Source organism: Dermacentor variabilis, chromosome 2, assembly GCF_050947875.1.
Source record: "Dermacentor variabilis isolate Ectoservices chromosome 2, ASM5094787v1, whole genome shotgun sequence".
Lineage (NCBI taxonomy): Eukaryota > Metazoa > Arthropoda > Arachnida > Ixodida > Ixodidae > Dermacentor > Dermacentor variabilis.
The window spans coordinates 106,028,983-106,054,814 of NC_134569.1; the positions used below are offsets into that span (position 1 = coordinate 106,028,983).

The following is a 25,832-nucleotide window of genomic DNA, read 5'->3' on the forward strand; positions in this document are numbered from 1 at the left end:
TGTAGATAAAAGCGACGAAGATTAGCAAGCATAGTAGCGAATAAAGGTATCTTCACAAACTGTTGTCCCAAATGGGCCACGGATCACAAGTTCTAGAGCCCCTTTACGCGCGTTTCTCTTCAGTAGTTTCCGTCATCATATAAAACAACGAGCAGCAAAGTTGGCTATAAAACATGCTTAGTGTTGGTTTACACTCGTTTTTTTTTCCCCTTCTTTGTCTGCTGGTCTTAATATGGGCTCTATTGGGGTCAAGTAATAGCTGTCTCAACACCTGCTCGCGCTGGATCCGAGTGCGAAGTGACGTATTTTCAGGCGCGAAATCGACGCACATTCAGCATCGACACTTACAGCCTTGCGCTGTGGTGTGTCCTGGGAGTCCGGTGGCATGAAGCCTCCACCTGCGATATACAAGAATGTAGTATATTTTGCATTGGTTACATCGTTAGCAGATTCAATCCGGCTTACTGCAGGAGCCGCAGGCACTTACCATCGCCCCACGCTGCCATGGTGAGGTAGCGCGAATGAAAAGATCACAACACAGTTGGTGCTTGCTACAAAACTAACAAAAACCACCTATCGCAGGTGAGTAAATGTGTTTTAACAACTTGAGTTAGCGCGCTTTTGATGTATGATAAGCCCACTACATCAGTCCGCACAAGACGAGCACAACGAGCAAGTACGAGCGCGCCAGAATGTATTAAAGCAATGGACAAATCAACGGCAATTTCAAGGTGGTTCCCTCTTGAGTCAAAACAGATACCAAGAATAACAACATCAGCAATAAAAGTATGTTCAATGTTTTTACTGGATACCACTAACGTCTAATTTCTTTTATTTGGTGTACTGACTAAAAATGACGAAATAAACACGAGAAAAAGAAGGCGAAGGGAGATGATATGTCCACTAGTTGACAGCATTAAACACTCTATGCAAGGCCACTTTTTCTATTTATATGTCTACGGACAATTTGCCCATTGAAAAATGGCGCTGTAAGCTGCCGTCGTGTGTGTTTTCTGGTCAACGTCCGTAGGCCTTTCCTCGAAGGTGCCGCAGAGACTCGCCGCCAGTGATCGTGGTGGGCTCGTCGGGCGCCTTCGAGGAAACCCCCCACAATGCCAAAAGTCGTCGAGAACATGCAACTTGGCTTTGCTGGCTGTCGTACCGCTTTTCGAAGGGTCAGTGCTTCTTCGTAGAAACAGCCCTGCATCAACTGAGTTGTGTTGTCGAAAAGAGTTGAACTCTCCTGGTTTACAGAAAGTAGCTCGCTCTGTCTTCAATGTGACATGAACCGCGAAGCGTTAACCTACGCCGATGGCTTTCATTCTTTCGAGTAAACATTTTACTTTATTTGTGAGTTTTTTCTCTTATCAAAGGTCGCGGCCGTCGACCTTTCAGTGTCGCGGTGTGAAGAATGTTTATATATTGCCGGCTTGATATACTTCCGTGTAGGCGGTGCTTGACACACGCGGCAGCAATTTGTTTTATTTCTTCAGTTGTAAATGAACTGGTTTTTAACACATCTGACTCAAAGTGGCGGCTTTTTATTTCGTTCATTCGAAGAGTGCATAGGTTCCAAATTCTCAGCTTGTTTACATCTATTAAACAATGCCAAAACACTATGCACCGCTCACCGAAATGAAAAAGAAAGAAATGGAGCACACACACACACACAAAAAAAAAAAGGAATCTGAATCGGACCTGTTGCTTTGCGAGATTTCTGGCTGCGGAGAAACCTCTTACTGAAAACAAAACCACCAAGTGTACAAGACTAGCTAAGGCCCCGGTAAATGTGTGGATGCTCTCTATTATGTGTGCTTCGTAAACTATTTTGTTTAAGGTATTCACAATGTAAATATTTTCTCAGTTTTCTGGCACATAACACCGTGAACTTACTAGCAGCACTTGTCATTTCATCTGATGGATCATACCCACTATGAGGTGCATTGGCCAAGAATTGAGTGGACAAGGCAAAATGGTAATAGAAATCTCAAAGTCGCAAAATTCGAGCACTTGTGAAACGCACACACCATGAAAAAAGCTAAACTTTATGTTACAAATTTACAGGTAAAGAAATGAATTTTGTAACGTGATGAGAAGGAAAAAAAAAAAAAACGTAAAATGACTATAGCTTTGAACTAATAAAATAATATAAGATAAGAATAGTAAGCTGAACCTTAGAGACGAAGCTCCGGGGAAAAATAAAAGGGGGAAGGGGGTGGGCATTTAGCCCCAGACCAAGCGTGGAAATGTCCAAAATTCCTTTTCTCGAAGTTGCGTAGCATTGGCGCGACGAAAATAAGTGGTCAGTCATGTCGTCCTCATTACAGAGAAAGCACAGAGAGCAGGGCAAAGGATCAGGGAGGCAAATGTGGAAACAACCAGGTGTATTTTTGAACAGATTCTTAGAACTATGTAATTGTTTGTTTGTGGAAAACGAAAAGGGATGTTTGCCTCTTATATTTTTTTTCCAATTAACTTGGACAAACTGCAGAATGAGATTAGATATGCTAGAAATAACAGAAAAACAGAATCACGAGGAAAACACAATATTTCATTTAACAATATTTATTAAGCACAAGTAATTTCCCCTATGTTGTCCTTGGTGTCAGTGTCTGTTGGCTTCTCATGATATAATATTTCATGCGGCCACTTCCAAGAGTACTGTGCATGAACTGTTGTTAGTAGTGCACTAGAAATAGTTATAGAAAAATTACCAAGAAAGGAGAGTTGGAGAAAAACTTTGCACAGTTGGTTCTTTACATATATGGACAAGTGTGACCAGATGACGTCGTGCTCTAGTGGGTGGATAGTTATCTTCAAAGACCAAATAGGCAGTGATTGTTTTTAAATATCTCAACTTATTCATTTGAATATTTCTCCGAAAATATGCCTGGTTAGAATTTAAATTCACATTGCTATATTTTAGTACACTTCTGCGGGTCACTCAATTTGCCGAGAAAGAAAAGGACAAAAACCTATTGCCATGCTTTGTTTAACACAACATTGCACCAAAAGCTGATAACTTTAGGGTTAACATGAAACTTCTGACGTCATTTGTAGATCTAAGTGAGTGCTCTAGTGCTGGATACCAGGAAATTTTGCCTTATAGATGTGAGAATCGTACTTGATTACCATTTGTTATTTTTTTACTAAGATAACTTGAATCCCAGGAAGCCACAAGAAGCAACTAGAGAGCTTTGAAAGTCATACAGAAAAACCAAGACAAAATGCACTTGTAACAAGTGGCATACTAACAATGCATAAGCTGCAGCTTTCTGTGCTTGTGAAGTGTTATGTATCTTTAAAGTGAACTATACTTTAAATGCAACCCAGAGACTATCGGTACACATGTTGGTGTTTTCTTTTTTTTGTGCTTATGTTCTGTGCTCAATGATTCAAACATAATAATTGAGCTGCATGACAGCCGGTGCTTTTTTGCGCCACCAGTGAGCACTGTAGGAGCGCTGGGGGATCAAAATCAGCCGCAATGGGTCACAAAGCCCCCGCTTTCATCGCATACCACAGTGAATTAGCACGACATCCCCAGCAGCCACCAGTGGCGCAAAAAGTGCCTGCAGCCTTGCGCTCCAAGTACTGTGTTTCAATCACTGAGCACTCTACCTTTACGCAGGTTGGTTAGGTACACTTGTACGGCAGTATGCACTACATGCATTTGTTCCTTGCATGAACTCGCTCCTAAGCACAGTGAAGTTTAACACTGAATTATCGAAGGAATACTAAGGCAAGTATTAAGTCAACTAGAGCGGCAGCTGTTGCACTTATGAAGTGGCAGATAGGTTGCTTTTTCTCATGAGTAGAAGTTTTGTATACTTCCGTCACTCACCCACTCGTCAATTCACGTCTCAAATCTTCCTGTAACCTTTTCGAAAAGTCTTGTTTGTATCACCACTGAAGAAAGTATTCTGGCTGTTAGGTCAACTCCATGATGACCCCTTTGTGCACTGCAGTGTTGCCGGTGGCTGACGTGCAGCGGGAGTGTCCCCGGTCGAGAGCCTCGTGATCAGTACGAGGTGCTGTGCTTGGGTCTTACGGGTGCGGGCAAATCTACAGCCCTGGCCACATTAGTGGGGGAACCTTGGGATGCCCTTGAGCCTACCACTGGCTTCAACATCAAGACGCTGCCAGTCAATGATACTGTGCTCAATATCAAGGAACTGGGTGGTACGTGCCATTTCACTGACCTTTTTCGTTGGCCACTGCACTCACAAACACCAATAGTTACTGAAACAAGCTACAAGTTCTGCCAATAGACTGACCTCGCTGATCTCGCAAATGCATGCGCGTTCGTCATGTCGGTGTTATGCCATTGGTCCTCACCGATCTGCCGCTGTACTTACCTAGGTTAAAGGAAACCTTGAGTTGCATGCAGGGATGCACATTTTGTCAGTGAATTGCTTTGAAGTGGAGGGAAGTGTATTTTGGTACATGTGGCATCTCCTCTACTATGCGTCTGTTACACAGTCGTATTTTCTTCTCCTAATCTTGCTGTACTCGTTGCATTCCCCTTGTTATAAGGATTAAGCTGCTTTTTCTGTGAATGCAGGCGCCAATACCCATTTGACTGCATTAAAGCGCCCATAAACCACACCGAGCCATGTACAGCCTCTGAATGCATGTACAGTGATATGAATTTTTCAAAATGGTGTTGCAATAGCAAAGTTACAAGCGTTTCATGAACCATTATGCAGTTGCTGCAGTTTCTCGCTGGCCTTTGTAACCCTTCCCACATATATGCTCTGCTCCTCACCACACATAGTTCATGCTGCGCAACAAAAGATACGGGCCGTGTTAGTCAGCCAGAGAAGGCACCACTATTTTTCACCTCTGGTCGCCCTCTGTGCAACGCCGACTGAATGGAAGCTTTACAGATGGATCTGTGGTGCACATTTGGAAAACTCTCATCCCTTCTGAGAACACACAGCCAGCTCTTGTAACATTGGAGCTCTCATCCCTAGTCAGTCAGCCAACTGACAGCTTTTACCCTGGTAGCACTACGCATGTGACCCTGCTGGCATTACATGTGAAGAAGGAACCAGAAAAGCCCGAAAAGGAGCACAGGATTGTTTAATGAATTTGTGACTTCCGTGCTGCCAAGTTCCTCAGAAATAATCATCATGGCACTGTGTACCCGGATATGAGTTTATTTGAGTTGTCTTCAAAATGTCGGAGGTGTTTTAGGAGCCCTTTAAAGCTGGCAAATGATAAATGGTCTTTGACACCGTCATGCAGGCTCGGTACGGCCATTCTGGCAGGAGTACTTTGGGGACGCACATGGAGTGTTGTTCGTGCTGGATGGCGCTGGTGGCGAAGCTTCCTTACAGGCATCCCGCCAGACTTTGGCAGAAGTGCTGCCACAGCTGAAGGGGCGCCCCTGTGTTGTGCTGGCCACCCATGCTGACCTTTCGGGCTGCGCTACTCAAGCACAGGTGGGCCTGCGTGTTATTGTGCCCAAAGCCATACTCTACTGCTTTTTACTTGATGGTGAAAGTAGATATTGAAGGAAGGAAGATTTCCCATCCACTTAACTGTAGAGGATTGCTATAGAAGGGCCAATATGGACATCCTAGGAAAGCTTATTTCACAATTGGAGAAAATATTGTCCTGGTTCAGGGCCAAATTAATTGATGGCTTGGATTTGTCAATTAACCTTTTATTACATGAAACTTTTCCAGAGGACTAATTCAAATAGGGAAGATATTGGTGACCATAAACGCATTTCCTTTCAAGTCAATTTGCCACAAAGAGGTTCTTACAAGTGGAATAGGAGAAACGTGTAGGTAAAATAGCTTGGATTTGAGCCATGTATCTTGGATTGGGTGCCTGTTATCCTTCCAGAGACGAGATACTATGCGTGAAGGTGAGTGTGCTTTTAGCGTGAGGAAATGGATGGTAAGAGTCAATGACTGGTATTGGTAAGAGTGGACTTTGTTGAGAAGCTTATTGTATTGGAGACATTGGTTTGAGTTGTAGCTTCCTAGTGCCTGCAGCCCAGAAACCAACTGCTGCTTGTAACATGAAAACCTTTGCATTGCAGGTTCCACTGAAAATGCCAACACAAAACTATGTCTAGTAGAGCCAGCAACTTCCCGATTCATACTCTGCTTGCTTCCCTATCTGTGGTGATTTCCTGTGCACATTTCTTGCATTTATACTAACAAGCTCTCGTATGTATGTGTAAATTTAGCTAACCTGTGAAGTTATCACTCAGACTGCTGTTCCGTCTGCACAGAGATTTGTTACAGTGAAACCTCGTTAAACCGTAGTTGGCCGGAGCTCAGAAAAAATATGTAGTAAACGGTAGAACTGCTTAACCGAAATAGCATGAGATCACCCACTTACCTGTCAAAAACGGAACTCGGAGAGAGTGCGATGAAAAGGGAAAAAACATGCAGTATTTATTCACTTCGCGCGACAGAATTGTTATTTTCGTTTGATGCCGCGGCAGCCTAGCAGCGATGACAGCAGTCTCAAACTTACTGAAGCTGCGTGCCAGCTTTTCAGCCAGCCCCCTCTTCTCGGCAAACACTCGCATGGCAGAGTCCTCGTTGGCGTTGCATGTTCTCTGTGCACACGGGCGGTAGTGCTGCAGAACTCGCGGGGCGCCTTTTTCATTGGGTGGTGCTGTTCTCATCGCGGCAATTGCATTCATGAGCCTGACGTAATGCACAGCTTTTGCCACTATCGGGCCTGAATCGCCCGTACTGTCGCTTTCTGTGTTGCCCTCATCACTGTCGCTAGGCGACACTTCAGCAACAACAGAGGCAACGACAGCGAAAAGTCGAACCTTGTAGCCAGCATCTCTTCACGGTCGCAGCAGCACTACCGAGCAACTTCTTCACTTTCCAAATGCCACACCATAGTCAACAGTAGACCCATGTCGCGTGCCAGCGCCGACTTTTCGTGTCATGTTCGATAGCACAAACAGTGTGTCTAATTTTTCTTCTATGCTGAGCACCCAGCGTCTTTTTTATCTGAGCTTCGGTATGGCACGAGTCCTTGTTTGCACGATGCCACAACGGACTCTGGCACGGCGCCGAAATGATGTTGATGTGGCTTCACGTGCAAACGCACAGGGCGCTTGGAGGCCATTCTGATCTCTGAGGCTTGTTCTGCCAAGGTCGCGCCCCCGATAAAGACGACGCACCGCCGTGTTTTTGCAACGAAAAGTGTTAACCGATATGTACGCAATAAGCTGGTATGGTTTATGCGGATACAAAACACATTATGTTAAATGACCGCTGAGTTGGGGATTTGACTTCACTACTCTTAAAACGAAACTACTGTTTAAGCAGGTACGGTTTAACGAGGGTCTACTGCATGACCAAGAGTTCCATGTGATTGTTTTGCAGAAAGTAATTTGTTTATCTTTGTCTGTTCAGCTAACAGTGAACACCCAAGTTCTATTTCTTACCTGCTTGCTACTGTCATGGTGATGGGGTGAACAGAATATTCAGCAGAGCACTTGGTATCTTGGAAAACTAAAAAAGAAACTTTGCTGTAGATCTTTTGAAAGTTGAGCCACAGCCCTCAACTAATAGCACATGCAGCGTACAAGATACAAAGTGAAGACTCCGTTTTTAAGAAATTGGGGGTTAAACGTGTTTCGCCAAGTCCTTGTTTTCTGTGCACAGAAGCAACAAACCATCACCAGTCCTTGCTAAAAGGCATAAAAGAAGGACAAAATCTTTATATAGCTCTTTCTCGTCCTCTGTCTTTATAGCGAGCAGCCATGATTGACATTAAGTTTTTATCACATTATGATAGAATCCTATAGCTTAGCGCGTAATTCATTTGGCATCTACATCTCTTTACTGTCTGTCCTGTGTCAACAGGTGGAGCAACTGCTTGAAGGCCTGATGCATGGTCGAAAATCAGCAGTGTTGTCTTGTTCCCGGGGCCAGCGTCAGGAAGTGCTCAAGGCACTTGAAATGCTCACTGGTTACATGACGGCATCCATCAAGTAGCATCGAGCCACAGACGCGCCTGTATGAAATGCTCAAGGGCGGTGCTTGGCCTCACCCCCACCGTAACGACAGATGTGTTGCGAACAGATGTATTCCTCACCACCCTGACCATCATCCTCCGGCACAGTTGTGTTTCCTGACACGAAACTCACTGGAAGTTTCTTTTTACAATTTGCCTATCTGTAAATGGCACCAAGGCTCTTCTTACCTGACATGTGGAGTGCCACTTGGCTTCGCAGCGGCTCGCCTCATTTTCTTCTAAACAGACTTTGTGCGATTAGTGCTGCCAAAGCTTGGCACCTCATCTGCTTGTCAAAACATGTGCGAGTGTTGATAAGACATATGCAACGAGATTAACAGGGTGTACACGGTGAACCTTTGTTAGAAACCACACCATACTTCTGTCTGCTGCCACTTGAGGTAGACTAAACATGATGTTGGTACCTGTAAGCACTTATTAGCAAGTGCTTTGGCAGGATTTCCCAAAATGTTGTTAGGGTTCAGCTGAACAGCCATGCATGGCGGACATGGCTTGGCCTCAGCTGCATCAATCACTATGGTGACTGTATTGGGTTTTGCATTGAATTACTCATTCAAGTGTATTGCTCTGCTTGGCATTCGGCATTACACCGAGCATTCGCAAGATGAGTGGTAATAGACAGTTGTGCATTGACAATGATATGTTAGAAGAGAGACATTTTAAATATGTTCGTACCAAATCTACAGAGAGTGAAATGTCACCTTGCAACCATTTTCTTGGCCTGGTCAGTCCAGCACAACCGCACCTGGCTACTTCTGCCCGTCATAAGCTCAACGTGTTACCACCTTCTGAATCTGACTGCGTTTCAGCCTGGCGTCCTTGTTTCAAGCAGTGTGTGTTGTTTTAAGTGGTCTTACTGCTGTACACAGTATTTGCTATGGCATGCAGTTGTGATAGTTCCATCTGGGGGCCGTGCAGACATCGGCATTAATGACGTCCCACTGCATGGCCTGACACGGCTGTAGTGTTTTATCCCTGGCCTGTCCCAGTGAAGAGCATGCATCCAAGCGCACATTACAAGTCAGCCGAAATGCGTGCTCACATTTCCCGCATTGTAGGCATTCCTCTGTTCTTAAATCAAGCCTGCAGGTGCAGGCTTCAGAACTCGTGGTCTACTCTTAATCTGTAGCTCACTGTTTGCTGTGATGCAAGCCATTTTGTTGTCGCACAAACTAGACTTGGCATGCTCGCCCACCCTGCATATTGTGTTCATACTGTGTGGCAAAACAGCACACCAAAGATTGCAACTGCGTGCATTTGCTACTGCCATGGGAAAGCAGTGCTGTCTGTTTTTTTTGTGTGTAATGCCTGCACGTCACAGTTTGGTTGTTTAGAGCTCAAAATTAATTTCACCATAGCACACACAAACTGAATTTTAACACCGAGCTTTTGAATTTCTGAATATATGCATCTGTGTTGGCGAGGTTCAACTGCCCCAAGTTATTGCTATATTAACCAGAAGTCTCTCAACAGTTCTCTTATGTTGGTGAAAAGAAACCTGGCAGTGAACTTACTGCCCTTGCAACCTCATTTGTTCATTGCGCAAGTTCAGGCAGTCAAGGTAGCATTTGAGAGTTATTCGCTGTAATGTGTTTCAGATATATATTTTTGTCTGTTTCTTGTCAACATCAGTTATGTTCATTTTCGTTGAGGCTATATTTCGCAGCAAGATCCCCTTGGCTCCTTATTTTCCTTGACAGAGATAATACTGTGTAGAGACCCAGTGCCATATTATGTAAGGATTATTTTCATTTCATTTTGTTCACTTATCACTCATCACAGCGAGAGGCCTATACTGGTGATAACGGAAATGCGACATTATGCCAGCCAATGACGCAGGACAAAAAGTATAAAAAATGAAGAAGTCATTACATAATATGGCCCCTAGTTTCACTTATTTCACTATGCAACTATGTAGAATTTATCAGCACCGTGCAGTGACTCTTAGTGGTTAAAATTTTTTCTTCTCACAGGAAAACTTCGTGCCACTTCTTTCTCAACACAGTCCCCACTCAATATGTGGTGTGCCAAGAATTGTTGCTTCTTAAGGGTCTTTGAAGGAGAGAGGCAGTCTACGCTTCAACTGTAGCCAATGGCGATGCTTATTTGCTATCTCTTTAAACCCTCGGTTAAGCAAATTGCTACCGAAGAGAACATGGTTCTCACGAACCACGCATTTTGCGAGACCTCTTCTATTGAATACACTGCTGAGCATGACAACTTGTACTTCACCAAAGGTAGCATACTGTAGTTTTACAGTAATTCTGTAACAAGAAAATACTGCAAGGGTAAATGAGAAAGATGAATTTGCACTTGAGGTACTAAATTTGAAATATTTTTGTAGCATTTCATGTGAGGTTTTGGACAGATTTGCATCTGCATGAAAAATTGGGTAGAATTTGAATAGATGCCATCTCGGATAGATTGTTTTGCTTTCCACAATCAGTAAAGAATACTTTCTGGGTATACTCAGACAAGCTGATGTCAGAACCTGTCCTTTTTTTTTTTTTGCCTTGTTTAAACGATTATGTTCCCTTGGGCACATACTTATAATGATTGAGGGTCCCTATTTGTACAATCTGGTCCACTGTTCAAAGGAACATAGGAGCACAGGAACTCCATTCTGTACACTAAGCAATTGGTACACACATTTCTTTTTTTGCAGAAAGGGAGTGGGTTTGGCACAACGGTGTCATTGTGTGTAGCTGTCTACTGTGCCAAGCCACTGCAAACATTTTCAGTCATTCCTTGCAATTAGGGGATTGCTGTTCATCTTACTTACAAGCCAGCTACTACAGACAACTGATTTTAGCAGACAGCTGTGTTGTAATGCCTTTGGCTGCCCTGAAGCTTTGTTACTAAGTGAACAGACAACGTGAAATGAGAACAGCCTTAACGACAGCATTCACTGCGTGGCGGCTACTTGCTTTGGTGTTCAATTTAAGCTGTGATTCGCTCTGTGCATTTTTGTGACAGGCCACTTAATATTGGAAGGATCAAGTGGATACACACTCTGCAACAATTCAGTTCTACATGAGCAGGCATTCTTGTTGACAGTTTTGTTTCGTAGAAACCCTCTAATGCATTTTTCACATGGGAAGCAGGATTGATTCATGCAGCTGAGCAGACCAACCAACGTGTTCTATGCCTCCAAATCAATTCTAACCGCCTGGAGTAGCTTAACTGGCACCCAGTGCATAGCCGAGTTCTGCGCCTATTGGTATGTGGCTGCAGTGGTCTGGAGTCGAATCCCCAACCATGTGCTCAGCAGCACAATGCTATAGCCACTGCAGGCGCGTGACTGCAGTAGTGCAGTAGCCTGAAAACACCTTACGTGGACATGTTAGTATCATGAGAGCCAGTTGTAACTCTTTGAGGAATGTATTAGCAGGGTTCTACAGTATGCCACCCCATTTGTTGATTAGCCTGAAGCCAAAAAGGTGATCTTGTGCGGGACATGCCAAACAGACTGTACCCAACACACCAGTGCTTTAAGCACTGCTGCATCACACCTGCTGGATGCTTTTAAGTTTCCTGTGGACAATACTATGCAGGCGAGGGGATTACATTTGTGTTTACTTGCACAGCACTGTTTTAAAAGGTGGTGAGTTACTAAGGACAGCATCATGTCTAGTCTAGTCTTCTTTTTATACTCTGTTGCTGCAGAAGCAGCCTTTTGTTAGCTGCTTTTATTGGCATTTGTTTTATTCTTATTGAATGTCTCTTGTCTGCTGCATGCTCCTGTTTTACACATATCCCCATGCAATTTTTATACCCACGTGTATTGAAACATGCTGCAGAGATACTTCATATTGTTCTCGGAGAAAGTAGGTCATGATGCAAAACTTGCAGACTAGCCAATGACCTGTTTATAGCTTGCAAGGTTTATTTGGATGCTGCTAAAGATTCTGTTGGCCTGTCAAATATGACATCTGTCATATTGTGTGCGATAGAATATTTATCACAATGTCCCAGGTCACTGCTTTCCTCCACCCAAGTGTGCAATAGCAAAAGTTTATGAACAAGACAGAAATACCATTGAGATGTTTTCTAAACTATTGCCATTGCCGTCCTAGAAAGTTTTGTTTATTCATAGCCCCGTTGTAGTTATCACTCAAAAAGTCATTTGAATGAAAAAAACAGAGGCAAAAAAGAATACCTTTCTCATTCTGCATTCGTCCTGTCTTCTTCTACCTCAGGGTCTCGTCCCTAGTGCAGTTTAAGTTCACAAAAAAGTATGCCTTGCCAGCTAGCCTCCCAACACTCTCCTTGATTTCTTTCCCACAGAGTTCATTTAGCTTTCTCTGATCTGTGTGCAGAGCAAAATTTACCAGTGTACTTAATGAACTCAGCATTTTGGAATACTCAGGGTATTTGGTACTATCAAATTAGGCACACTTGGCTAAAGGGGCCCTTGAATAAATTGATGATTTGCTCGACTGCCAATTGGTCAAAGCAAGTGCCAGCATGAAAGCTGCAAATATATTATTTACTCCTACTTCATGTAAATCACCAAGTTTCTTTTTTTTTTCTCCTTGCGTTCTGCAGAAAAGCTGAATCTGTACATTTTCAAGAATTTGCGCAGTGACACCGGAGTCCTTTAAAGAAGTACTTTTGTTTGTCAGCGTTTACTTTTCAAGAACTGAGCCCAGCTTCCATTCAGCACTGACATATCATAAACTGAAGCGAAGCATAATTGCATCCCTTTTAATCTGACTTTCCAAGTTTTTCCCCCCATTCAATATGCACACTCAAGCAGAGTCTTGATTATGGAAATTGTATGTTATTCTTCCTTTGTATGTTCTACTATTCTGCATTTGTCTTTAATCTTTTGGTACAGAGTGTGCTTGTCAAGCGCAATGTACCTGCAAGCTTTTATTCTCCTTCCACTCTAAAGCCTGGTTGTCGCTGTGTTGTGTGGTACCTAGCTCAGGTTACTAGGACTGTTAGCATTTCCTCTCCGCTGGACTCGTGTTTTTAAGTGGATAAACTGGGATATGACAGTTGCAAGTTGTCAAGAATCTGCAGGCTTCATCATGTTGAAATAAACCAGCCAATCAAGACTCCTCGTATGATGGTCGCTTGTCTAACCTTTGCCAGCATCTAGAGTTTCATACTCCAGACACATGATAATAGTCTAAACTATGTTCAAAGTCTGGAGTGTGTTGACAGTACGGAAGACTGGTCTACTAAAGGACTGTTATAGCGTACCTGGAAAGCACGAAGCAAATCTTGCAGCTGTAGCAGGGTTGACTGTTGGGGTAGTTGGTAAAGCATTAAGATAGTGTTGCTGAGAGGAAAAACTGTGGGTAAAGAACCATGTTATGACAGTCACTAAAATTTAAATTCCTGTAACTTCCTACGTGCCTATCCAGATTGCACCATCGTTTATCACACTTCAAGCTTCAAAATAATTGCAGAGATTATGGTTCGTGTTCTTACTTTGTGCCTGACCACTGTTCTGCTAGTTTAAGTGCATGCACGCCTCTGCCGTTACTGAGGAAATTTTAGTAAGCATTAGCTCCGTCTGCCTCGCCTCTCTTGCAATTTTTCTGCTCGGTGCAACATTGCAGTTGTAGAACTTCTGCAACTGCAAAGCTATGACCCTTTCAGTACAGCCTGCTGCTGGCATACAAGCTGTTTGTTGGCTCAATGCAACTATGAAATCTCCAGGGCAAGCAAGAGCTTTAGTCCCTCTACTGCAATACTGTTGCATTTTGCACTTAAGGGCGTGCTTAGCACGTCGTTTCGTAGAAATCCACGTGCGCGTTCTGCCAAAAGCGCCATTTGCATGCCTATCTTGTGGTTTTGCAGAAAACAATGTCCGCGTCTACCAAAAGATGCATGTGTTAAGTGGCAATACTGTGAGCACTGGCAAGGCATAGTGGATACCAACAGATCTTTTTGTACGTTAGGATGCAGGTGCTGGATCCATCAGCAATGCCATGCTAATAGGGCTTAGTGCAACAAAGAGGGACTATCATTCTAGACTGATAAAATATGCTTTTGAAACTATTTTAGTTAACTTCACAGTAAGATGATCAAGGCCAAACTTCCAGTTTTCGAGTTGAAGCCCCACCCAGTGCAAATGTCAGCATGACAAGGATTTATAAGTATACACTCATATTTTAGCCATTGCAATGCAGTAAAGTATTTGAAACTCTCCCACGTTAATTTTTTCACTCTTTTAGAATACAATGCAGACCATCAGTGCCAATAACTTAACTAGGCCCTCGCAGACATTGTCAAAGTGCCCAACGACATGAGCTGGTGCGGGCACTTCCAAGGCAGAGCTCCCACCTATCCTTAGTTTGCCTTTTCTGGCTTACCAAGCCCCCTCATGTCAAGACTTGTGTAAATCTATAATTTGCTAATACAGGCTAACTTATTTTCCTCTTCAGTGTTGCTTTAACATGGTGCAAACACACCCTGCTGAAGTTTACTTCAGAACTATGTTTTCTACCAACCCACTATAATGTTGCCATCTGCGATAAGTGTGTCAAGTAGACTGGCAGAGCTATTGAAATCAAAACCCAAAAGCAGACATAACCGTAATAAGCAAACTACACTCGTACAAGACTACTGGCGCAAAATTTCAAAGACGATTTAAGCTTATCCAAAACATAGAATGGGCAAAAGGACTCCCAGTGCAAATACGAGGCACTAAACCTCGCCAATTACTATTATTGAACAGCGAAGATAATGAACTGTTCTCAATCACTCATTTTAATGGTGCAGGTTAAAATTGGCAGAAAGTCAACTGGCTATGTACAAAAAAAAAAAAAAACAAAGAAAGGCACCACTAATTCCTGACCCACTCCTCCCCCTCTCCCTACACCCCAAACAACTAATCAGTCTCCAGCGTCATCATCTGTTGTGTCATAGAAGATGTCGGTGAGGTCAGTTGACGTCTCTGCTGGTTGCTTTGGTTGTTGGCGCTTGATGACATAGTCATCCACAGTTGTTGGGATCCGCACGCCATCCTTCTCTGCCTCTAACCGGCTGTCGGCCACACACTTCCTGTGGCAGTGAAAAATGGCATGTGTCCAAGGTCCCTCACTGAAAGCCAAGCTATTGATTGTGCAGCTATGGCAAAGTACTGACAAGGGTGCACAGAATGGACAACTACTGTTAGAGCTCCAGATAAACTGGTCAAGCCAAGAAAAACAATAATGGCAGGGTGTGCTGAATTCCCTAGTTGCCATATTTACAGCTTAACAATGTCTACTCTGACAGCCTTTGTCTAAAAATGCCTGGTATATGACATCTGAAGGCTATGGCATGAACTAGTTCCTGACACTGCAGTCCAAGTATTTACCAGAGTGACACTAAAGGAACTTTTCCAAGTGCTAGTTCTAAGCACCCGTTTGCCCTTTCCCACATTTCAACCTTTTTATCTCTATCACTTGTTGCATAAGCAAACCAAATCCACAATCAGACGGTTCAACTGTATGAACAAGCACATTCACACAATGGTAGGCAAAATGATGGAATGGTTGTGCACAATCTTCTAAGCATAACGGGCATTGCACTGCCCAGATTACCACGTTAATGATGAAAGGACAGCGATAACAGCTGTCAGTACGAGGCATTGCAGGGACCAGAATATGGTTCGGAAACGGCAGTCAATACCCATTAATTGCCTAGAGAGATGCTTTTGCACTTTACAGTATGAAATGTGACGTTTGTGCAATGCACACACATGGAAGTTTGGTTAGTTGCAGACAGAGAACAGTGTTGGCATTCTGTTGCCTTCCCTCTGTCAATTTATTGCACTTCTGGAAATTATTGTGGCTGCTTGCCTGTGCCTTCCAATCTGAAAATTCAGTGTAAATTCGAAATATAGCAAAAAAAAATGTACACATAAAGAAGACATGAAAGCACTTGTGCACATCTTTTTTATGTTTATGTGTAACTCTTTTGCTGTATTTGGAATTTACAATGTTAGACCAACTAGCCCAACAGACGGTCCTCATAATGCAGTGAATTCATTTTTGACGGGATCTAATGGCTGTGGCATTGCACTGCTAAGCCTGAAGGCGCGGGATCAAATCCTGGCCGGGGTGGCGGCATTTCGACAGGGGCAAAGTGCAACAACGCCCGTGCACCATGCATTGGGTGCACATTAGAAACCCAGGTGGTCAAAATCAACCTGGAGTCCCCCACCATGACGTGCCTCATAATCATAACACGGTTTTGGCACATAAAAGCCCAGAGTGTAATTTTAACAGGCAGCAAGGAGACTGGCTACATGGGAAGTGTGTGTGGTCTTTCCACTTCAAAGTTCTGCTCTTTTCACTGCCAACACAAGTACAATACGTTGCAGAAACAATCGTGCCTGCGCAATCTACGTGGCAGGCGTCTCAACCAGTTACATTAAAACCTGGCAAAATGCCCTTTATGCTGAAACACTGCAGGTTCTTAAGGGCTAAATGTAAAAAAGGCCAAAGCATGTCCAAGTCCTTGCAACAAATGAATGCAAAATGTATCCATGGCAAGGCCGCCAAGAGCAACTGACAGCTCTTGTAACTCAGTAGCTTTGCATCAGTGCTGTCAAGTGCCAATGATAGAAATCAAGTTTATGCGGTTGGTGCCCCTTTTATACGTTCCCAATCGCCGTTTGCCGGAGTGGAGAGAATGCATGTTTCAGACAAACACACGAGCACGTCTTTCACCACTTTATTCTTTAAGTCACTGCCTTCATCTGTGTCTTCATGAAACTTGCAGCCAGCTAAAACACCTTAGCACTTCTTGAATCACACGCACCGGCAGCATATGTGCGTTCAAAAAGATGGCAGAAAGCATTCAGACAGGTTCCACTCACAAACAAAATCAAAGACAGAAAAATTAACGAAACACTCTAGCTGGTACTTGCACACACAGGCGTGGCGTCACGTCTATAAATAGTCCTTAAATAGCTCAGAACTGAACTGACACAAGAAGAAAACAAGTAAAATGGCTTGACAAAACCTGCAGTCTCACAGACTCATGATCGATGGACGTTGTGGCCTGCGCAACGGTCTACAGCAGCAGTAGATTCGGCTGGCCAGACTGACAGTGCAACCTTGTCAAATGTGTTGACACCACAGCCCCTGTGGCCAAAACTGTGTGTGCCACAACTATTGAAGTATTGAAATTAAAAGCGGACAACACAGAAGACAGGTGTTGACAGAGGCGCAATGTGACGACCGACCCTTGTTGCCTGCACACATGGGGGAGGGGATGATGCCCACCGCAAACGCGACCCATGTCCCAAGAAACGAAACGTCATCCCTGAACGGAAAACACAATCCCCTGGTGGCTGCAGCACTGGCAACTGCTCTCGTTGAGGCAGTTGGACACCTCCACATGAAGCTTCCACCAGTGCTGGCAGCAGCAGCGGTGCCATCAGGTCGTTGCAATTGTTGGCGACGTTGCAGGGCAGGCAATCAGGACTCACCATTGCCCGAGTCATCATCATCCTTGTAATGGGGCGGTCCCGTGCTGCGGCGCCCAACCTGAAGACCGTCGCCGCGCCCTGCATCTTCTTCCTCTTCTACTTCTTCGTCCTCCTCGTCATCTTCCAAGTCGTCGTCGTAGTCGTCGTCGTAAAAATCGGTCATGTCGGCTTCAGCCGACGTCGCAGAGTCGTCGACAACTTTCTGCCTGTGCTTGACACAGTACTCGTCGATGGTGGTTGGCACGGTCACATTGTCACGGTCAGCCTCAAGCCGCGTAGCTGACACTTGCTTTCTGCAGACGAGCAGGTCCCCAGGTGGCACATAGAATGGGGCCAACAAGGGGGTGAGAGGTGAGGGTGGGGCCAGGAGTTGGAAGGAGAAGACAGGAGGGAGGGGCACAGTTAGCAATCGTCACAGTGCAGGAGGCATGCCAACTGCCATGACATGGCTCCAAAAGGTCTTCTGAGCGCAGAAGTCCAATCAAGAGAGCACTAAATATACAAGGATAGGATTTCGATGATAGTCCCTGGAATCACTAGGAAGCACTTCTGAATAGACTAACGGGAAACACAAGGAGAGCTGGTCACAGAATATTCAACGTACAAAGTAACCTGCATAAATGTAGTTCAGGCTCCAACAACAAATACCTTTTTCTACTCATCGCTATCACTGGTAACTATATGAGGCAAAGTATGTGGTTGCTATGTTGCTGCTCTTGATGGAGGTGTTAAAACAGCATTTTCAATACGTATAGAGTGAAAATTCTATGGCACATTTCCAAAAATGTGATAATGCATGCTACACTGAAAATATCTGTCATAGGTTCAGGTGCCTACAGAGATGCTGTTACATAAATCAATAGAGATAATGATGCATTTCCTTTTTGTGAAAGAATTATGGGTCAGTATAATGTGGAACTATTCCAATCTATTATTATTCCAAATCTGCCATAGCCCTCCATGGCAGCCAGCACCCATGCCCCCTCAGTATCTTTACTGGCTAACATTCACTCTGTACTAGCCAGCTGCAACATTAGACAGTTTTAGTTTAACATTAGCATAATAGCAGGGTTCAGGCAAATAGCATTATCGTTCAGCAAACAAGCTTTGCAGAGAGCTTTAGTACAGCGTGATAGCGAAGTTTATGTGCAGGACGCTATTCAATTACGTTTTGAATTTCACATGCACAGTGCACATAAGTGATGTTATCTATTCGCCAAGCCTTGTGTGTGTCAGAAAAGTTGGAGAGGTAGCTCAATGACAGCGGGAAGCCCGCTGTATGTCTACTTTCCATGTCTGCCAATCCGCGCAGAAACCAGTACAAAGCTACCGTTCATGGTCTCCGAGATCACCTGATCGCAGAGCCCATATGCCGTTGCGCCCAGCTCTCCACTGTATCGGCTGATAGGTGGCGCTGCCATCCCACAAATTTCTCTCATTACGCATTGATGCGTTCGAAATGAGGAGTGATCTTGAAAACTCTGCGAGGTTATCCATAATAGTTTATTGTCGAAGAAGCCTGAGCACCGCCATGTCTTGTGTAAACCATGCATAAACGTTAATGGTAAATCTGAGAAATAGTGTGTACACGCTAAATACTACGGCTCATTTAGCATGCTGCACATGTGCATTTCGATCCTGCTATTCCACTAAGCCTGTTATTATACTACGCATGGTAAAATAAAAATGTCTACTGCAAGAAATCTAAAATGGTGCTCACAGTAACTCACTTGCCACTCACTCATGTTTTTCCCTGCCTTAAATAGCTTATGAATTTAGCAAGGATCAATCACTGTTACAATAAGCAATGTTTTTATAATGTGGTGCCATTATAACAAGGCTGTACTGTATCGAGAAACAGATACTCACCGTATGATGTTTTCATACTCTTTGTCTGCACCCTTAGAGTCTTTCCAACGCCGGTACATGACAGAGGCGTCTACATTGGCTGGAGAGAAAGTATTGGGCTCGTTCAACAGTGAGATGACACTGAGCAAGATGGTCCTGCAACAAATGGAGAATAATCTGACTATTAAACTTGCATTTCAGAGGCTCATAAAGATGACCAGTTTTGTACGACATCTTTCTCAAGTCAAATCTCCAGCTCTTTAATACTTCGCATCACAATCAGCCTCATGCTCAGTGGTGGCAAACAATGCTGCACAGATACAATGCAAAGAAAGTTACGAGGCAAATCCAATTTACTTTCATTTTTTCCTGTGCTACTTTCATAAGATACAACGAGTGACCAATTTTTCGGATGCCTTCGCAGCACGATCACACTTCATCTACAAGGTTTCTCTTGTACTGCATTGTTGATTGTACATCTGGGAGTGTGGATAGAAGGAAGAAAAGCACAATAACTTGTAGGGAACAAAAATATTAGTGGCAATGACAAATGTTTTGCAAACCAACAAGCTCAAATCAAACATGGTTAATTTTAATTAATGTCTATGCTGAACGATAGTGATAAACCATCCTCTTGAATGTATAAACCTAATTTGCCAATATATTAAATGATGCAAACTGTCATGCCTCTGTAACGGGCCTTCTCCATCAACACTTATTCTCGATTGTGTTACTTTGAGCCACGACCACCTCTCGTCAAGCTTTGAAGGCACTCCATGGTCAGCTTACCTGAACATAGTTAGGCTGACTGCTGCTACAATCAATCAAAGATTGCGATTGCCAACAGCATAAACACAATACCTAGTAGTGAAATCTTTAACTCTTAAGCTACCCAGATACCTTCCTTTTGTTTTTGCCTGATGCCTTTATTTTTTTGTGATGCTTTCCACTTCACCTATACAGCCACACACAACACACACTGCTTCCAAATAATGATAACTATGATGTCTCCTTAGTGCACGTGGTAGTCACACACTGGCACGATATGCACCATTTCCACGCCACACACTGGTAGGAGGCATAAATGAGAGCTCGGCATGCTATCATTCAGACAGCCTACACGAAAGGCTGAAATTAGCAGACAGACCAGTGCTGCTGGTCATGAGGAAAGCCTTGGGCATTTCGTTTAAGTTTTACAGAGCTAGGAAGCTGAAAGTTTCACAGCAATTTTTCAGCTGAATCTGGCAAGCCTGAAAGGTGTATTGCAGGGGAATACCGTAACAACCCGCATATAACACAAGGTTTTTTCTTATTATCAGCGTCCCAAATTTTTGCTTCATACTATATGCAGATTCGAACGAAAATTTCAGTCAGAAATTTGAGCTAGAAGTTTTGGTTTCATTATTGCTGCGTGGCTATGCCTTGACTTCGTTATTGCTGCATGGCTACAGCTTGGCTTCCTTATTGCTGCGTGGCTACGGCTTTGTTTCGTTACTGCTGCATGACTACAGCATTTTTCCTTTATTGTTGGGTGCGCACCTCGGCAGCACACGTACAAACCATGCTTCGTAAAGTGCATCTTTTTTATTCTGCACTGAAGGAACAAGATGCCCGGTCAGCTTTCCTGGATCAGCTTGAGGCTTTCTTGGAGATCATGCTAACATAATAGAGGCAGCCAACAAAAATCCAATGGCCCTATCTGTCACCACTGCAAGCCCATCAGCGAGTACTGCCATGGAGAAGCAATGTGATCTCGACTCTGCTGCCTGCAAGCCTAAGACAGAACGCTATCAACCGTCAGGCTGCTCTGCACCATCACTCACTGCACTGGCCTGGCACGCAACTACTTTCACAGCGACAACGGCAGTCTGGGTCTCGAGCTGCTTGCTCGCCAACATGGACTCAACTATGTGCATGGCAGAGTAACAGGAGCTGGCGCCTTTTGAAAAGAGCCCCAGGTGACAATGGCTTCCTCGTAGCTAAAAGTTATACTAAGGAGAGGGGATCTGAGAATGTACATGCATTTCAATATCTTTGAAACGGCCGCACACAGTTACCACGCAACCATACACAAGTTTTTGCAAGATGGCAGCATGGAAGGGCACCTACCACTCTTGCTGTCTTTCGCACCTTTGCTGTGACACTGCAGTCAAGGCACCCGATCCCCTGCTTCCCCTTTCTTTGAACCAGGGAGCAGTGTTGCCATCTTAGAGGATCTTCTGCTACATCTAGCAGATGTGTCGACTTAACGGGACAAGTATTCGTCTAGTGGCTTGCAGACTTTTAGTGGAATCTAAGTTAATTTTTTAGCAGATTGCTCATTTTAGCAAATTTGAGCATGATAATGGATTTTTAGCTAACTTGAAAAAATTGGAATTGCAGGTGATGGTGCATCTCTCATTACAAAGATTTCAATTTCGACAGTGAGCACAAGCAGCTTATCTGAAACTAAACCTCGCCATGTCTCGCCTTGTACCAGAATTGCCGTTATAGAAAGCTAATGGATGAGCTTCACGACTGTAACAGGGGCATCAACAATTCAAAGCTTATGGCGTGAAATAAAGGATTATGGCAACTCTTTTGGTGAAAACCAATTTTATCAGAGCACTGAAGGTGAACGACAGTTCAGCCACATGTATTTGTTGAAAACAAAGTTCTGAAACACGCTCACCCCCAGCACAGTGGCATTAACCATTATGGTCATCAGAGCTGGGTAGAAAAGACAAAGAAAAAAAAAAGGTGCTTCAACGACAAGCTTCTAGAGAGCTATCGGTCTAATTGGTTGCACTCATGATGCTTGTAAAGAGTGATTGGGCCATTAAATTCAACAGGCGCTACAAGTCAGCCAGAGCACCTGGTCTGCCATGTGGTATACCAGGACTCACAAACTGACGACAAATTAGCAATCATATTTTGACACTTCCATGCGTCTGTTCATGTGCTGAGAAACAGAAGTATGCGGTCATAGATGAAAGATAATTGTCGGGAGAAAAATTCTACAGTCTTGTGTACTTCTGCAAAAGTGTGACTGTGCTTCTAGTCAGTGCTGACATTCAACATAAGCACAGCCACCATTTGAATTTGATAGTCAAGCAAGCAGTGCAGCCATTTTTCTCATTTGTAATTATTTACACTTACTTTCATTAAACCGTTAATGTGTTAAGGTTACTCCAGTGGCTAAAGGGTCTTTCTCACCATTTAGTATTTACACTTTTTTTATTTAAGGTTTTTAGCAGAAATATACATTAGTGGGTAATTTGGTGGTATTGCTAAAATAATTTGCAGATTCTAGTGGGTTTTATGATCCTTTTTAGTGGAATTCTTGCCAATCAAGGTGGCAACACTGCCGAGGAGACTCCCTTTCCACTGCATGGGAGAAGCGCAGTTCCCTCAATGCAATTTTGCCTTTGGCTGAAGAGTGTGCAACTAGCCACATCTCGACTCAGCAGTAGAGACTGTTGCCTGCTGTCAACTTGTAGCGCTCTGAACTTTGAGTGGCGCACTGCCCAAGGGCAGAGAGTGGGGACACGCGTTAGGTGAGCTGGACCATTATCAGCCTCTTGTGTACTTCCCCCATTTGGCGGCTTTAGCCACAACTGCGCAGAATGCTTCGTTGCTGCGGTTTCGCTTTTTCCTGTATTGATGTACAAGTGCGGTAAAGAAACACCTTGAGTTAAAAGACTCGTCCCTGTCCCCACTGGCCTGACAGTGAACTGTGGGTTAAGGATCACAGCTCTGACTGCTAGGGCTGCTGCAAAAATGCTAGTAAGTAACTGCTGCTCCACTGTGTGATCGAGAGAAGGTTCAAGTCTGCAAGCGCAAATTTAAGTAATACCCCTATAGTTGATACCCTCATTTTGAGAGTTCTTAAATCAGGCTATCTGAACACTGGGTCCAGAGTGTGTGCATCACTAGCTTGAGCACAAACAACTTGCTTGGACAACATAATGACGGCAAAGTGCTAATAAAAAAAAAAAGAGGATATGAAGAACCACATCACTACAAACCCTCTACTAAGCATGTTTTTTTTTTCCCCAGCTATTGTCGAGCCACATAACTTGGGATGAGTCTAGTGTTGCATGCTGCAATATATCCCGTTCAATAACACACAGCAAGCCGATCAAAAGAGCCTGCTCTAGTGCAATTTTGCTGCGAGATCTACAACTGCAGGACAGCTGTTGTGAATCACTGAGCCAAGATACATGTGCAGGCATGGATTTACTGGTATTGGGTGTCAACAGCCAATCCTAAACTGCCAAGATCTACCACACATTTTGGTTTTGTTTACTTTAGTGGCAGGGTGTTTACCTAAGTGCTTAAACTTTGATGTCCAATGTACAGTATAGTACCCCACAGGGAACTCTGATGGTAGCTGAACTCAATTGGGAACAAATTTTTTAACGATTGGCTCCCTTCTGCAGGTTCCACAATTTATCCAATTGTGACTGAGAAATTTGTTCCTAATCTGGCTCAATTGTGATCGAAAATGCACTATAACATGTACACGGCAGAGCGTGCAACATCAGCATGCTCTGCCAATTACAATGAAATGCAAACAAGCTGGAAAGCCATCATGGTAAGCATGCCCTTTACTCATCATGCATGTGCATGGCTTCTGGGGAATAAAACTTGACAAAATGTTATATTATGCATCTTCTCCGCAAGGCTTTTTCAGTGAAAGAAATATGTCCAAAACAAAATTAGCAAATACTTGCCTAACATTCTGTGTGGGATTCCAACGTTCACAGGGCAGCTCACCACTTTGGGGGTCATCAATGGGCGGATGAAGAATAGAGATACACAGGTCCCCATTCTGCATTAAATCAAACATTGCCATGTAAGCTATAAACAAGCATCGCAACAGCATCTTGCTATACAAGTGCGAGAAAAATTCTTATATGCACTTTCAAGAAAATTAATTTTCGTTAACATTAGCACATGGGCCAGACCATTTATGATAGCTCTATGGCAACGAGTGTGTGTTATCTGCAAGTTACGTTATTCAGAGAGTTCAGTCTAGCAGAGGAGGCCCACAAAACAGCACCTAATTTTAGAACCTGTACAACTAAGAAAAGAGAGAGAAAGCATGAACAATCACAAGGACTGCTCAGTGGCCTAAGCAGGGGTGAGAGTCAGTGGTGCGGATAGTGAAACAAAAAATGAAAATCACTAGTGGGCAACTGTGTCTTAGATTTACACAAATGTCAGATTAAGTCGTCCTATTATCATTAATGATTGTATTTATTTATCGTATTGGTCACACACCAGCTATACTCCGCGCTCCTTTCAAAACCACACATCGTCCAAGTAGCAACGACAGCGCTTAACATGTGTATACACCTTATCGTGCGGCGTTTAAAACTTTCGGGAATGTCGAGTAGAGACTAGCGAAGCACGAGAAAACATACCACCTAGAAGGTAAACATTTTATTAAGCGAACCCCACTAAGGTCATTCAGATGAAAAATGGCAACAAGTTGAGAACAGAAAGAAAGAGGAGGACCTGCACGCAAGGCCATCTGCCACAGCATGCAGCAGTTTTCATTTACACATTACACTTATTTGCAGGACATTTGTTGATCTAGATTTCAGGTTCATCATTTTTAGCGATAGAAACAAGGACAAGGAATTCCGGAAAAACTTACTTCGTAGACGTTGGGATGCCAAACTTTGGTGAGGAAGCGCACCGTTGGAGGTGAGTAGGGGTAGTCTGGTGGGAACTTCATGTGTGCCTGCGGATTTGCAGACAAGTGGTTTAGACGCATCGCTAGACAGCCTGTATTCGCGGTCACGCGCTGCGTCTTTGCAGACGCGCAATTCACTGATACAAACACTGATCTTACTAAACAATGTGCCGCTGTTTCCAGTGCATCGTGCAAGAGCACCATGCCGTACTGCAACCAAAGGACCCCTGTATCTTAGATCGCGTAGCTCCTCGCAGCTGACACAAGCCTGTTCAGCGGGGCTTTCGCAAAAGACGCGCTTCCCAAAAATAGAGACGCGTGATGCAGCATGGCGTAGGCCTACTTAGCAAGTCCCGTTGGCGATGCAAGAAGCGCTGGCGACCGCTGAGTAGCGGTCAAGCTCACCTTGAAATATCCACCCTCGTAGAGCGTGTCGGGAGGACCGAAGATGGCCACTTCCCACTCGAAGAGATTGTCATCGTTGACCAGTTTTACCCGAAAGCCTTCAACGGGTTCTTCCTGGAGGCTCTTGAATTCTAGGCCCAGGGCTCGTAGTGCACTACTTGTTGGCTGCTGTGCCATACTCCTGAGCCTAAGGTCTGCGGCACAAGGAAGAAAAGCTCTGGCCGGCAGACCTCGGGGTCACCACCGTTCCTCACAAGAACCACAATGAAAAGCAGCGAACTCGCTGCTATGTCAAAACACCACAAAGATGGTCGCCCGTGACGTCAACAACCGGAACAACAGCTGGAAACAGTAAGAAACCGCAAAGACCACAATCCTTTAAGGCAAGTTCTGAATAAAACAGCCTTAAAACGACAAGGCATGAAATATTCG

At 44.0% G+C, this 25,832-nt stretch overlaps 3 protein-coding genes across 4 annotated transcripts in view; 1 reads left to right on the top strand and 2 right to left on the bottom strand.

The window, feature by feature from the left end:
* The window catches only part of RPA2 (Replication protein A2), a 31,419-nt gene extending 30,708 nt beyond the window's left edge, over positions 1-711 (bottom strand). The window contains exons 1-2 of the mRNA XM_075681627.1: positions 488-711; positions 349-398 (exon numbers count right to left, since the gene is read on the bottom strand). Coding sequence (XP_075537742.1) covers positions 349-398; positions 488-506 — 69 coding nt within the window. The 5' untranslated portion in view covers positions 507-711. The remainder of the gene's footprint in view (positions 1-348; positions 399-487) is intronic.
* A 251-nt stretch (positions 712-962) lies between these two features.
* LOC142572477 (ADP-ribosylation factor-like protein 15) lies at positions 963-13,088 on the top strand. Its single transcript, XM_075681628.1, has 4 exons — positions 963-1,175; positions 3,969-4,182; positions 5,251-5,447; positions 7,854-13,088. Exons 1-4 carry the CDS (start codon positions 1,113-1,115, stop codon positions 7,983-7,985), a joined length of 606 nt encoding a protein of 201 aa, XP_075537743.1. The 5' UTR covers positions 963-1,112; the 3' UTR covers positions 7,986-13,088.
* A 1,642-nt stretch (positions 13,089-14,730) lies between these two features.
* Positions 14,731-25,738, bottom strand: LOC142572475 (ubiquitin-conjugating enzyme E2 R2). Of its 2 annotated transcripts, none has more exons than XM_075681626.1 (5): positions 25,401-25,738; positions 24,957-25,043; positions 24,028-24,125; positions 19,334-19,468; positions 14,731-15,045 (listed from the first exon to the last, which is right to left on the bottom strand). In XM_075681626.1, the coding sequence occupies exons 1-5, from the start codon at positions 25,575-25,577 to the stop codon at positions 14,877-14,879; spliced, it is 666 nt and encodes a 221-aa protein (XP_075537741.1). In that variant the 5' UTR covers positions 25,578-25,738; the 3' UTR covers positions 14,731-14,876. The 2 variants fall into 2 exon arrangements, with proteins under 2 accessions (XP_075537741.1, XP_075537740.1); XM_075681625.1 differs by lacking the exon at positions 14,731-15,045 and adding an exon at positions 16,689-17,757 and having other exon boundaries at positions 25,401-25,735.
* Positions 25,739-25,832: the final 94 nt, after the last annotated feature.